This window comes from Astyanax mexicanus, chromosome 2, assembly GCF_023375975.1.
Source record: "Astyanax mexicanus isolate ESR-SI-001 chromosome 2, AstMex3_surface, whole genome shotgun sequence".
Lineage (NCBI taxonomy): Eukaryota > Metazoa > Chordata > Actinopteri > Characiformes > Acestrorhamphidae > Astyanax > Astyanax mexicanus.
In genome coordinates this window covers 33,023,777-33,037,121 of record NC_064409.1, presented here as the reverse complement: position 1 = coordinate 33,037,121, position 13,345 = coordinate 33,023,777, and the positions used below count along the sequence as shown (strand labels likewise).

Below are 13,345 nucleotides of genomic sequence, written 5' to 3'. Positions count from 1 at the left end.
TGGTCGAGCTCACAAAGCCCACAGAGATAGACTGAGTCAATCTACTGGACAGTCAAGGCCAGTGACTGACCTGCCATGCAGCATTGTAAATAGTATTCAGGTTTATCAGCTGCAATTTATTCAGTAAATAAAGTTTCCACCCACAGAAGTAGCAAATGTATGTGTGTGTGTGTGTGTGAGTGAGTGTGCATGTAGGGGGTTTAGATTTTGAAATGGAGCAGGCTGATAGAGGATAGTATGGCTCAGAAGTAAAATTGACCTGCCTTTCTTGGAATCCTTCCCAGACAACCTAAAGGGGAATCAAAGACAGCAGAATTTTTTTAAAGGAAAAAAAAAAAAAAACTGATTTAATTAATCTGTTTTAAGTAATCTGCGAGTACACCCTTAGCTCAAATTTGAAAAATGACATAAAAAATAAAAATAAAAATTGGGAGGGTTAGTTATGAGTGGCACTTGGTGATGTATGGGTTTAGGGGTGGGGCAGGAGGGAGAACTGATTGGGCTGAGCTGCAGCAGTGTGCCTCTCACAGCAGTGAGACGTAGATGTTTTCGACGTCAGCTGTAGAGGCAGAAATTACCACAATAAAAGCGTTTTTAAGAAATGTTTATAAAAAGTTTAAGCAGGACTTAATATGTATTTTTACTTCAAAAGGTACACGTTTCAGATATTAATAAAAAAAATATGGTTTAGGGATTAAATGTTCTAAATGTTGTGTCTTGATTTATTATTTATTCTGCATTACACCTGCTAAGCATTGGACACAATACAAATACACTTTTACCTTCTACTAGAAAATAAATAGCAAAGACTTTTGCTAAAAAAATTGTTAATGCTGTGCCAAATCTGAATTATTTTTAATATTAAAAAACTGTAAAAATTCTATCCATAGCAACCTGGCCCTATGTAAAAAATAAAAAAAGGGAATTTTTTGATGATCCCCGAGAATAATATTTTTTGGACTAACAAGACAAAAGGGGAACTTTTTTGGAAGGTGTGTTACCCATTATATCTGGCGTAAAACTAACACAGAATTTCAGAACAAGAAAATCATACTGAATGTAAAACATGGTGGTGGTAGTGTAATGATCTAGGGCTGTTTTGTTGCTTTAGGGCCTGGGCAACTAGCTGTAATAGATGGAACCATGAATTCTGGTGTTTACCAGACAATCCTGAAGAAGAATGTCTGTCCATCTGTTCATGAACTCAAGCTCAGGTGTATTTGGGTTCTGCAGCAGGACAATGATCCAGAGCACACAAACGAGTCCACCTTGGGATGAACAAAAACAGAATAAAGGTTTTGGACTGGCCTAGTCAAGGTCTGATTGAGATGCTGTGGCATGATCTTAAACAGGATGTTTAGTTTATGCTTATAAATCCTCCAATGTGGCCAAATTAAAACAATTCTTTATAGAAGAGTGGGTTATAATTCCTGGCACAAGCAAGTTATTAGGTTTAAGGGGCAAATACTTTTTCCACACAATGCCAGGTTGGTTTGAAAAGATATTAATATAATAATTATTATTAAAAAATAGTTAATGTTTTAAATATTTACTCAGGCTATATTTGCCTGATATTAGAATGTGTTTGTTAACCTGAAAAAAATGTAAGTATGATAAAAAAAATAAAAAAAAAAGCAAAAATAAAATATATCTGTAGTGGGCAAATCCTTTTTCCTAGCACTGTATATTGTATTTATATTGCCATCGAAGAAAACACAGACTACATGACAGGACTTTGTATCAGTTATGTGGACTTTGGAAATCACAACAATATTGCTTATCATAATTCTAAACACATTTACTTACATTATTCTGCAACCTTGTCTGATCAGTTTCTCATTATTAAATGTATTTATCTACCAAATTATCCCAGTTTAGTCTTTCTGTTCTCTTTCGTAAGAACACTGTATATTTTATTTTTGTGGAAAGAGTACAGACGTTTAAAAAACAGTGTAGGATTCCTTTGCTGCTTTCTCTCTGCCAGAGCGGCACAAAGCAATGGCAGCCAATTCTGGGCATCTGTTAGATCACATATACAGAACTGAGCAGTTAGTGCGGGGTTCAGCTGTCCTACGTGGATGCGTGAGCGGAGGCTCAAGAAGATGCAGAGACTGCCTACACACGTCATGGAGGAAACACGTGTTCGTGGACGCTCTGCCAGGTTGGAAATCACACAGCAGTAACGGAGGCCCCCGGTGGGTGAGAACTGGCAACGGTGAAACGTTGGCAGAAGACTAGAAAAACAAAGAAGTAATAATAACATACTCGACGCATCTTTCCACAATTTGTATAATTACCATGAATTAAAGCTGTAACTTTGAACAACTTCTCTGGTCAAAAGTTCAAAACAAAAATCATTTCAAACAGAAACACACATTTCATTTTATCATTTTAATGGAAATCTTTATTTCACCATTACACAATACCAAGCCACTGAATAAATTAAACATCAATTCAACCAAAATGTACAATGTAAAACATTAAAACAGAGACAGTTTCAGAAACAAAGGAGAAAAAAGAACATCAAAAAACCCGTCAAAACACCAAAGTCTTTGTTTCTCTTGGGAACGGAACAAGTGGCAATACTGTAAAATAGTCAACACCGGATACAATCATGCCCATGGAGGTACGAATGTGGTTCATTTACAGAGGACTGACTGCATGGGTTCCTGCTTACTAGCCTTAAAGTTAAAGCCTGGAGACAAATCACATTAGCATGATTTATCACTTACATACTATATGTCCAAATGCTTGTGGACACCCCTTCTAATGAATGCATTTGGGTACTTAAATTTGCACCCATTGTTGACAAATATGTGCAAATGTACTCACACAATTGCTGTAAAGAAGAACTGCCAATAGTAATAGACTCGTTGGAGCAGATACACCATATTTGGTCCATAGCACTGCCACTATGATCAGGAGATTGCTGGTTCGAATCCTGGTGTCATCAGCTGCCGGAGCCCTGAGATAGCTCTCTCCCCACGTCACTCCGAAGGGTGATCTCCGAAGGGTCACTCAGCACAATCGCTTAGTCTGTGAGGTGATGTATTGGAACAGAGTCGCTACTCTTTCCTCCGAGTGCCTTGACTACTTGGCAATGTATTGGAGGAGGCATGTGCTAGTCTTCACCCTCCTGGTGTTGGGGCATCACTAGAGATAGGGGAAGTCCTAATGAGTGGGTTGGGTAATTGGCCATGTAAATTGGGGAGAAAATTAGAATAAAAAAAAAAAAAAATCAGTACCACTTTAAAAATAAGGCTCCTGTATATAGGGTTTAGAAATAGTCTATGAGGGAGTTTATTAATGGTTAATAATTAGATTTTAAATACTTTATAAAACATTAATAAATAGTTATTATTTATTAACCATAGTTTTTTTTTTTCATCAGCCAGCATTAACATACCTAATTAAATAATATGGAAAATCAATTCAGTTATTACTGTTATTTTATGCTAACATACATCAAGTTATGATTATTGGATAAATTATTAATCTGGGTAGTTAACGGTAATAACAGATGTTATTAACAGACATGTTTATGACTGCTAACTGCTGACTGATGGAGCAGACAAAGCAAGGTTTGACAGTATAAATGAATGTGGAATCACTATTTGGCAAACAACAGGTCACTGTTCTCCTTGCTATGTATGTGTTGTAACTGCTTATTAATGGTTTATAAAGCATTTACAACCTAATTAATAACATCAATAAACTCCGTTATAAACTATATCTATACACCCTTTATAAAGGAGCCTTATATATTTAAAGTGGAACCCCTAAATCAGATGGGACCATGCCTAATGCCGGATGTCTGATGTGGGCTAGAGTGGAATAGAACCCCGCCCCCTCCCCCCCCAGTAGTGGAACTGTGTTCTCTGGCAAAAGTATTTGATGGTGCTCCATCCAATACTCTTGGGATCTGGGCAAAGTGTAGAGTTGGGAATGAGGTGAGATGGTGATGGTCTAATATCCCGACTGAATGCAGTCAAATCTTAATAGAAATGCTCCAAAATGTGTAAAGAATGGAAAGAATAATCTCTTTTTAATAACAATTAATGTGCAGGTGTCCCAATACTTTTGTTCATATCTAGTGTACTCCAGATGCAATCAACCAGCCAAAGCAATGAACACCATCATCACAGCTGTTCCTTAAGTTACACCAGTGCAAATATTTGTAATTATGGAATGTATTTACAGAGATGGGATTGGTCACAGTCCAAGTCCAGTGTTTCTTATTAACGTTATGTTTCAAACTGAATATTAAGATAAGATATAACCAAATATAACAGGGCTGACTGAGTTCATCTGGAGCAAATGACTAAGCATGTTAATTAGATTTTCCTCTATGCTGTTCTTTCTGAGATTCATCTGCATCAAACATCTTTCTTTAGTCCAAATGATTAAATCTGATAAGAGTATCAAAAGCTAAAGCTGCTCTCAGGCCAGTCTGTTCACAACGAGAAGTGAAAAAGTCTGATGCATGTGACCCACTGCTGAGCGACAGCTGCATTGTGTGTGTTCCTGTACTGCACACCCAGTAAATAAAAAGAAAAACACATTTTCTGATGTGAAATGAGACTGTACAGCACGATAAGAGGAGAGAGAGAGAGAGAGAGAGAGGAAGAAAAAAAAGACAGAAAGAAACAAGGGCAGTAAAGCAATAGAGTTGCCTTTTGAATGGCACTAAAGGCACAGAGGATCCACAGAGCAACAGACGTGGCCGTTCTGTAAAGAGAGAGAGAGAGAAAGGGAAAGAAAGGGAAAGGAAAAAAGTGAAACGTGAGAAATAGTTTAGTACAGAAAACAAGACAAGAAAAACACACTCTTTTAACCTCTAAACACATCTGTGTTTCTGCCTCTCTCTTTGCACGCACGGGAGGTACAGTGTGTAAGACAGCCTGTACAGTTCCGTCCGTGCGCAGATTCCTTTCGCAGCACAGACGATGGTGATGTCCTTGGAAATCCATTCAGCTCATCTTTCAATAGACAGATGAATTCTGCTTTCTGACTCTGGAGACCTCAGTTCTGTTTTAAAGCAGCTTCATTCCCGTGGCCTTCAAATGCTTCCCTTTATGCACAAAGCCTAATCCACTGCATAGCTGACTGAATAGCTGCTTTTCTAAACTCGGGTAAACCAATCAGAACAGCCTGTGGGATTCTCTACATAACCAAAGACCAAACCTTCAAGACTAAAAGACTTAAAGAAAATCAATAAACTCTACAGGGATCAATCAGATCCTATAGAAGTAATCCTATTCAATAGAATGTAAACAAAAGACACACAGTATCATTAATGCTAAGCACTAAAGGTTATTTACATGTAGTGATGGGGCGATTCGATTCCGATATAAAATCGAGCTGAATTAATCACTGTTTTTTTAATAACAGTTTGATTACTAAGTGCTGGTTAGAGTGGGTAGGATCTGTGGTTTGATATTCGATGTGAATTATGACTGTAGTTCCGTTTAGTTAGTTAATTATTACATTCACAATGCCGGAATGCGGCATAAGGCCCAATGCTAGCTAGGCGAACATAGAGATAACACAGAGAGGCTAACGGCTGACTGGCGATGCTAACTGTATTTCCGAACTAAATTAAAAACTACTGTTTTTACCAACAGATAGGTGTGTTTGTGCTGGTTAGTGTTTGTAGATCCTGTGCTTTTATAGGATATGTGGATTATGACTATAGTTTACTCCAGTCTGTTGTTAATACCTTTAAAAAAACTGGAATGCAGCTGTCGTATCAGCGCTAGCTAGGCTAACAGACTAGCTGGTGTTAATCTGTTCACCCCTTTAAACGATGAATTTACAAAAATTACACATAGCCGTTCTGCTGTTTGGCGTTTTCAAAGTAATAACTCCCCAGACAATCAACATTTTTTTGTAGACAAACAGCTAAAGTTTTTTATTGTCCAGCTCAAGCTGCAGGCTGGAATACGGATCGGTAAGTGGATCGGCCGCGGTCGCCCGATATCTGATACGTTAAATTCCGTCAATATCGGTCAATACCGATACTGTATCGGATCGGCCCCATGTCTATTTACATGCTAACAGTATAGTTCCCTCTTGCGACAAATCCTTAGTCTGCAAATTGTGAGTGAGTTAGTGAGTCAATCCAAGATCTTGCAAATCTACAAGCTTCCACTAGATATATACATTTATTTATATCATGACTTTGCTGGTGGAATTGTTGAAGGAACTGTTAAAAGTAGCTAAAAGATCTAGTCAGTGGTTGTGGAGAAAAAGAAATAAAAAAGTAAAAGAAAAAGGAAGGTTGTTGAGTGTAATTTTGGGATAGTGGTATCAAGGTTGTGTGTTAAATCTTGTAATGTTCTATGTAATTAGCTTGGAGGGGAGTGAATATGGGATGGCAGAATTCACTGCTGAGCCTGACGAAGGATGGGTCTACCTGACGTCCCCTGTGATGAGCTTACGATATAGTGGATGACTAGTGTATTTGTGAAGGGAAGGTTAGGCTAGGTATTGCATGTTTGTGTCAAATGTTATTAACTGGATCATAGACGGCCACAGAAACCTAGCTGTTAGGTTGACCATACTGTGCCTAAAACGCCAGCAACAAAAGTGATTACTGTATTATTTGCACTATAAGACACTCCGGATTATAAGGCGCACTATCAATAAACATCTATTTTCTGGTCTATTTTTATACATCGCATTTTATGCGAAGGAACAGGGGTATCGCAATTTTTTCCCTCTAATTCTGCAGGTCTTGCGGCTGGGTGGTGAGACTGTAAAGCTAAGCTAAGTTAAGTAAACAAAACTATAATTCTTTAAAAAAAACGAGCGCTGGAAGTTAATCTACACAGATTTCTCCTCCCCTTCTTCATTTGGGTGAGTAAAGCACTTCCGTTTATTAACAGTAATATTAGATTTCCTAACCGCTAGCCGTAATGCTAATTACGTAATGCAGTGCTTGCCGGGGTTAGCAGCAGGCTACAGGCTGATTATACTTACTTCTGGACGGTAAAAGAGCTAGCATGTAGCGCGTTAAGCGGCTAAAGCTAATGGCTGTATAACATTGTACTTCAACGGAGTGGCTTTACTGCTCTATATGTAACCTGACTGGTAAAATTCATACATAAGGCGCACTGCATTCTAAGCCACACTGACGATTTTTGGGAACATGAAAGGATTTTAAGTGCGCCTTATAGTGGGAAAAATTCAGTACACCCCTCATTTAGGGGTGTACTTACTTTTGTTGCTAGTGGTTTAAGTCACAGCAAATTAACATAACACTGCTATACAATCTGTACACTGATTATTTTACATTGTATCAATGTTGCATATCTTTGTTATTGTCCTATGAAAATATATAATAAATTATTTACAAAAATCCAAGGGGTCTATTCATGTGTGCATAACACACTAGCAGTTAGGTGCAGGATTTGTCATCTTCCTATATTATGTTACTTACTATAAAGAGCCAGGTTTTGCAAATAGGGATGTTTGAGTTTGAACAACCATTAAATAACCTTCACTTTATGTAAACATTATGGACCAATTTAAATGTTCTTCACACAAAAACGCACATCTAGAAGCAAAGCATTTATGGCATTGCATAAAGAGCCATTTCAAACATCTTTTTTTAGAGTGTATTAATTAAAGTCTAAAAATAGTGTGTATAGATGTATTGTGTGTCTCTGTGTTTGTGTGTGCGTATATATGTTACCTTGCACTGGCAGAGAGAGCATTCAGTGCCGTGTTTGGTCCAGGCCGAGCCGCTAAAGCGCGTGACACCGTACTCATCCACGCAGGTTTTGGTGATGTCGTTTCGCACCGTGTCGGCCTGGCAGGGGTCAGAAATGCAGCGGGGGCAGCACTCGCCTTCAGGGACCACCAAGAACTCACAATTCAGCACAGGAGTGCACGGCACCGGCCAGCAGTCCACCTCCCCACGCTGAGACACAGAAACACACACACAATACATTAATTGTATATTTTAATTATTTAAACGACGAATATGTCATTTATTTTCAGTAGTAAATTATGAAATTATCAGGATGTATCATCAGATATTAAAGAAACATGCTGAGTTAAAGCACTGGCAGCTCTTGTCAGCAGGTCTTATCTGTGTTTGTTTTGGCCTCTGATTTCACCTCTGAGATAGCCAGCATGTACGCTACAGTGAACGATCGGTATTGCAGCATGGAAGCTAGCAAGCAGGGCTGGATCAGTTAAATCTCAGCTACTACACAGCCTAAAAAGCCTCAGCATGTCTCAAAAAAGGAGCAAAGAAGAAATATAACAAGAGTAAATATTGGCAGTGAGTTTGAAAGTTGGAAAAGACTTAAAAAGACTACAAGACCAACTCAGAACTGCTACTTTTGTCCTGAACAGCAAAGCTAATTTATTCAGGTAATTTATCACCACCAGTAGATTAGCTTAGTAGGGACTGGTATTTAAATGAATTAAAAAACTGAGTGTTGGCATTCATATCAGTGGTCTGTGTGCTGCTGGGATAACAAGGCAGAGGATATCTGAGAGAGATAGATAGGTTAGGAAGTTTAGCTACAGTGATCTGGACTATGCTGGCTACGCAGGTGAACTGCAATCAACCACAACGGAGGAGCAGGCTAACGCAGCTAGCAGTGAACAAAGCTAGGTTAGCTAACTATGGATACATGAGTTCACATGAGCCGGTTTATAACGTGAATCATCGTCGTTTCTTGCCATGGTAGAAGGTATTGAACTCATCTTGCACTGGATTGTGGAGATTCAGCCTCCTCAACTCGGCAACCCGAGTGAGCTTTGCGTCTGGGGAGGAGTGGGCGGGGAAGACTACTCTATGTGGTGTTTTAAAATCAGACTGCTGTAACTATTTCACACGCTCTCTCTCTCATTTCCTACAGAATGTACCTTTATTAAAGTTTTTTCTGTTTTGGTGTGGTCTGCAGAAATGCTCAGTGGTCCTGCCTTTTTCTTTCCCATTTACTCACAATGTGCATCCTTCTCAAAACTGCTGAGAGAGAACTCCATTGTTAAATACTCTCACACTCTCCAAACTGTTGCAATAGGTAAGGGAACTCCATTGTTATGTGTCCTGCATCTCAAGACAGTACTACAAAAGCTGATATTCAGAAATGCTACTTAGACTGGTTTTCACACAACACCAGGAAGAGCTCTGAAATAAAACCCTTCCTAAATGTTTTACTGGGATTTTTTTTAGGTTACTATTCTTAAAAATAAATCAAACATGCAGAACTGTATTTTAATGTTAAAAGCCTATATGATACTGCTGTGAATTTGTGTAAAGAGCAGGGGTGTGCATGTGTAAAGAGTGCACAAGTATAGTAGATAGAAGTAATGAATGTCTGACAATTGACTGTTGTCAGGGTTCAAATAAGTCAGTGGCTCACCTGGGTTTTTTGCTGCTAAGATACCAACAAGCCAGAAATTTACCTGAACACACTTCCCTTCCAAACCACCTCACCCATCACCGTAGATATAACCGTCTATTTTTATACATAAGGCACATCAGGTTTTAAGGCTCATTAAGTGACACTAGTAAGGATGCCTATATCAAAGTGAGTAAGGGTGTCGCCATGTTTTCCTTCTAGAGGGGAAGCTGGGAAAAGCGCCTTAGTAAACAAAACATTTTCTTTTAAAGTCAAACGAGTGCTGTATGTTAATCTACAGAGTTTTCTCTTCTAAAAATTTTTTATTTGGGTGAGTAAAGAACTAAGTAAGCTTAGATTTTCAATATTTTGTCTAAGAGAGAGTTTTCAGTTTCTCCAGCACTAAGGCTGGGTGCAGCAGCACTAGCATTAGCCGCTAACCGCAGCGCTGGCGAGAGGTAATGCCGCAAGATTGCACCAGATTGAGGGAACCTGAGTGTTCTGGTATTAGCTAGTGGTTCGTCCCACGTAGCTTGTTTTAAATAACCATTATGGACAAAAGGAGCATGTTCTGTGGCAGGTTGCTGTCAAAGAGCTGTTCTACAGACAGACTCAGGAGATCCTTTGTACCGAGAGCCATCAGGCTCTTGAACTTTTTCCACTATTGTTGGACTTAATCTCATATGTTTAAATGATCGGTTTATTGATCTGCACTACTGACACTTTACAAAATACCAATGATCGTCTGCACTTCTGGACACGAGCCACTTTATCAAATACCTATATATGCACATGTTTATTATTCATTCATTACTCTTATTGTCATATGCACATGTTTATTCAGTATTCTCATATTATATGCTAATGCTTACACCTCTTGCACATTGTTTTATACATCACTGCAGTGCTTTGATTTATCTGTTTGATTTTCATTTTCTATGTATCGTTTATAGTGATGTGTATAAGTGTGAATAGGATAATTTAGTATATATTGTTGCACTTTTTGTATTACTTTGGTGTATTGTGTAAGTGCTATATTGCCTTCAGGATCAAGCAAGGAAGAAAGGAAGCAATGAAGGAAACAAGAAAGGAAGGATGGAAGGAAGGATGTTGGTTGGTTTGTTGTTGGGGTTTTATTGCCCCTTCAGCACATATTTGGCTATTTGTGGCATACATTTTTTTATATATCTAGACAGAGTAAAGTTGTTCAAAGCTTATAGAAGGTAAATATATCTCGCTACATTTGTATTGAATTAGGTGTTTGAGGTTAAGATGCGATAAGAACTTTAAAATCGTCCCTGGTGGGTTTTTTTCTAACAAGGTCTTTTATGTTCTTTTCTTGGGAGTAAAATTGTCTAATACACTTATAGGCAGGACAGTTGATGAGGATGTGTTTCATCAGTAGCGGGATGTTGCACGGTTAACAATATGGCATTTCATTACTTGTTAATAGGTGTCTATCTTATAGATTAGAGTAACCTGCTGTATGCAGCACCTTTTGTAGATTGTCTGATCTGATCTGAGTTGTGCTTGTAGATTGTCTGTCTTAACAATGGCTGAATTTCATGCAATTTTTTATTATTATTATTATTATTATTATTATTATTATTATTATTATTATATTGCAAAGTGCTTGGTCCCAATCTTCTTCCCATTTGAATCTGATGGACTTCATGACTAAAAGGTGTCCAAAGGTGGGTTTGAGAACTTGGTGATCTTTTTTGTTGGCGCGTTCTTGGCGAGGTTATTTGCTGTATCATTTCCTGTAAATCCACAGTGGTATCTTTGTTTATGCAGGAAGCTGACTTTTGTATTTCTGAAATAATGGGATGGTCTGTTCTTAATGATTCCAAAGCTTAAAGGCAGGACTTTGAAGCAAGGAAGGAAGGAGGCAAGGAATGAAGGAAGCAAGAAAGGAAGGAATGAAGGAAGGAGGGATGGAAGGAAGGTAGGAGGCAAGGGAAGAAGGATGGAAGGAAAGAAGGAAGGAGGGATGAAAGGAAGGAGGCAAGGGAAGAAGGATGGAAGGAAGGAAGAAAAGAAGGAATGAGGGATGGAAGGAAGAAAGGGGGAAGGAAGGAAGGAGGCAAGGGATGAAGGATGGAAGGAAGGAAGGAAGGAAGGAAAGAAGGAGAGAGGGATGGAAAGAAGGAGGCAAGGGAAGAAGGATGGAAGAAAGGAAAGTGGGATGGAAGGAAGGAAGGAGGCAAGGGAAGAAGGATGGAAGAAAGGAAGGAATGAAGGAAGGAGGGATGGAAGGAAGGAGGCAAGGGAAGAAGGATGGAAGGAAGGAAGGAAGGAAAGAAGGAAAGAAGGAAGGAGGGATGGAAGGAAGGAGGCAAGGGAAGAAGGATGGAAGAAAGGAAGGAATGAAGGAAGGAGGGATGGAAGGAAGGAGGCAAGGGAAGAAGGATGGAAGGAATGAAGGAAGGAATGAAGGAAGGAGGGATGGAAGGAAGGAGGCAAGGGAAGAAGGATGGAAGGAAGGAAGGAAAGAAGGAAAGAGGGATGGAAGGAAGGAGGCAAGGGAAGAAGGATGGAAGGAAGGAAGGAATGAAGGAAGGAGGGATGGAAGGAAGGAGGCAAGGGAAGAAGGATAGAAGGAGGTAAAGAGGGATGGAAGGAAGGAAGGAGGCAAGGGAAGAAGGATGGAAGAAAGGAAGGAAGGAAGGAATGAAGGAAGGAGGGATGGAAGGAAGGAGGCAAGGGAAGAAGGATGGAAGGAAGGAAAGAGGAATGGAAGGAAGGAAGGAGGCAAGGGAAGAAGGATGGAAGAAAGGAAGGAATGAAGGAAGGAGGGATGGAAGGAAGGAGGCAAGCGAAGAAGGATGGAAGGAAGGAAGGAAAGAAGGAAGGAGGGATGGAAGGAAGGAGGCAAGGGAAGAAGGATGGAAAGAAGGAAGGAGGGATGGAAGGAAGGAGGCAAGGGAAGAAGGATGGAAGGAAGGAAAGAGGGATGGAAGGAAGGAGGCAAGCGAAGAAGGATGGAAGGAAGGAAGGAAAGAAGGAAGGAGGGATGGAAGGAAGGAGGCAAGCGAAGAAGGATGGAAGGAAGGAAGGAAAGAAGGAAGGAGGGATGGAAGGAAGGAGGCAAGGGAAGAAGGATGGAAAGAAGGAAGGAGGGATGGAAGGAAGGAGGCAAGGGAAGAAGGATGGAAGGAAGGAAAGAGGGATGGAAGGAAGGAGGCAAGGGAAGAAGGATGGAAGGAAGGAAGAAAAGGAGGAAGGATGGATGGAATCAAGAAAGGGGGGAAGGAAGGAAGGAGGCAAGGGAAGAAGGATGGAAGGAAGGAGGCAAGGGAAGAAGCATAGAAGGAAGGAAAGAGGGATGGAAGGAAGGAAGGAGGCAAGGGAAGAAGGATGGAAGAAAGGAAGGAAGGAATGAAGGAAGGAGGGATGGAAGGAAGGAGGCAAGGGAAGAAGGATGGAAGGAAGGAAGGAGGCAAGGGAAGAAGGATGGAAGAAAGGATGGAATGAAGGAAGGACGGATGGAAGGAAGGAGGCAAGCGAAGGATGGAAGGAAGGAAGGAAAGAAGGAAGGAGGGATGGAAGGAAGGAGGCAAGGGAAGAAGGATGGAAGGAAGGAAGGAAGGAAGGAAGGAAAGAGGGATGGAAGGAAGGAAGGAGGCAAGGGAAGAAGGATGGAAGGAAGGAAGAAAAGAAGGAAGGAAGGATGGATGGAAGGAAGAAAGGGGGGAAGGAAGGAGGCAAGGGATGAAGGATGGAAGGAAGGAAGGAAGGAAGGAAGGAAAGAAGGAAGGAGGCATGGAAGGAAGGAGGCAAGGGAAGAAGGATGGAAGAAAGGAAGGAAAGAAGGAAGGAGGGATGGAAGGAAGGAGGCAAGGGAAGAAGGATGGAAGGAAGGAAGGAAGGAAGGAAAGAGGGATGGAAGGAAGGAAGGAGGCAAGGGAAGAAGGATGGAAGAAAGGAAGGAAGGAATGAAGGAGGGATGGAAGAAAGGAGGCAAGGAAAGAATGATGGAA

General features: G+C 40.2%; 1 protein-coding gene across 5 annotated transcripts in view; it reads right to left on the bottom strand.

The window, feature by feature from the left end:
* Positions 1-915: 915 nt before the first annotated feature.
* Positions 916-13,345, bottom strand: part of nell2b (neural EGFL like 2b) — a 138,878-nt gene continuing 126,448 nt past the window's right edge. For 2 of the 5 annotated variants that reach the window (XM_049474236.1, XM_049474237.1), the window contains exons 19-20: positions 7,697-7,924; positions 2,377-4,728 (exon numbers count right to left, since the gene is read on the bottom strand). In XM_049474236.1, coding sequence (XP_049330193.1) covers positions 4,687-4,728; positions 7,697-7,924 — 270 coding nt within the window. In that variant the 3' untranslated portion in view covers positions 2,377-4,686. Of the gene's footprint in view, positions 1,269-1,621; positions 2,235-2,376; positions 4,729-7,696; positions 7,925-13,345 lie in introns of those variants that run through there. The other 3 variants (XM_049474235.1, XM_049474233.1, XM_049474234.1) reach the window with 3 other exon arrangements.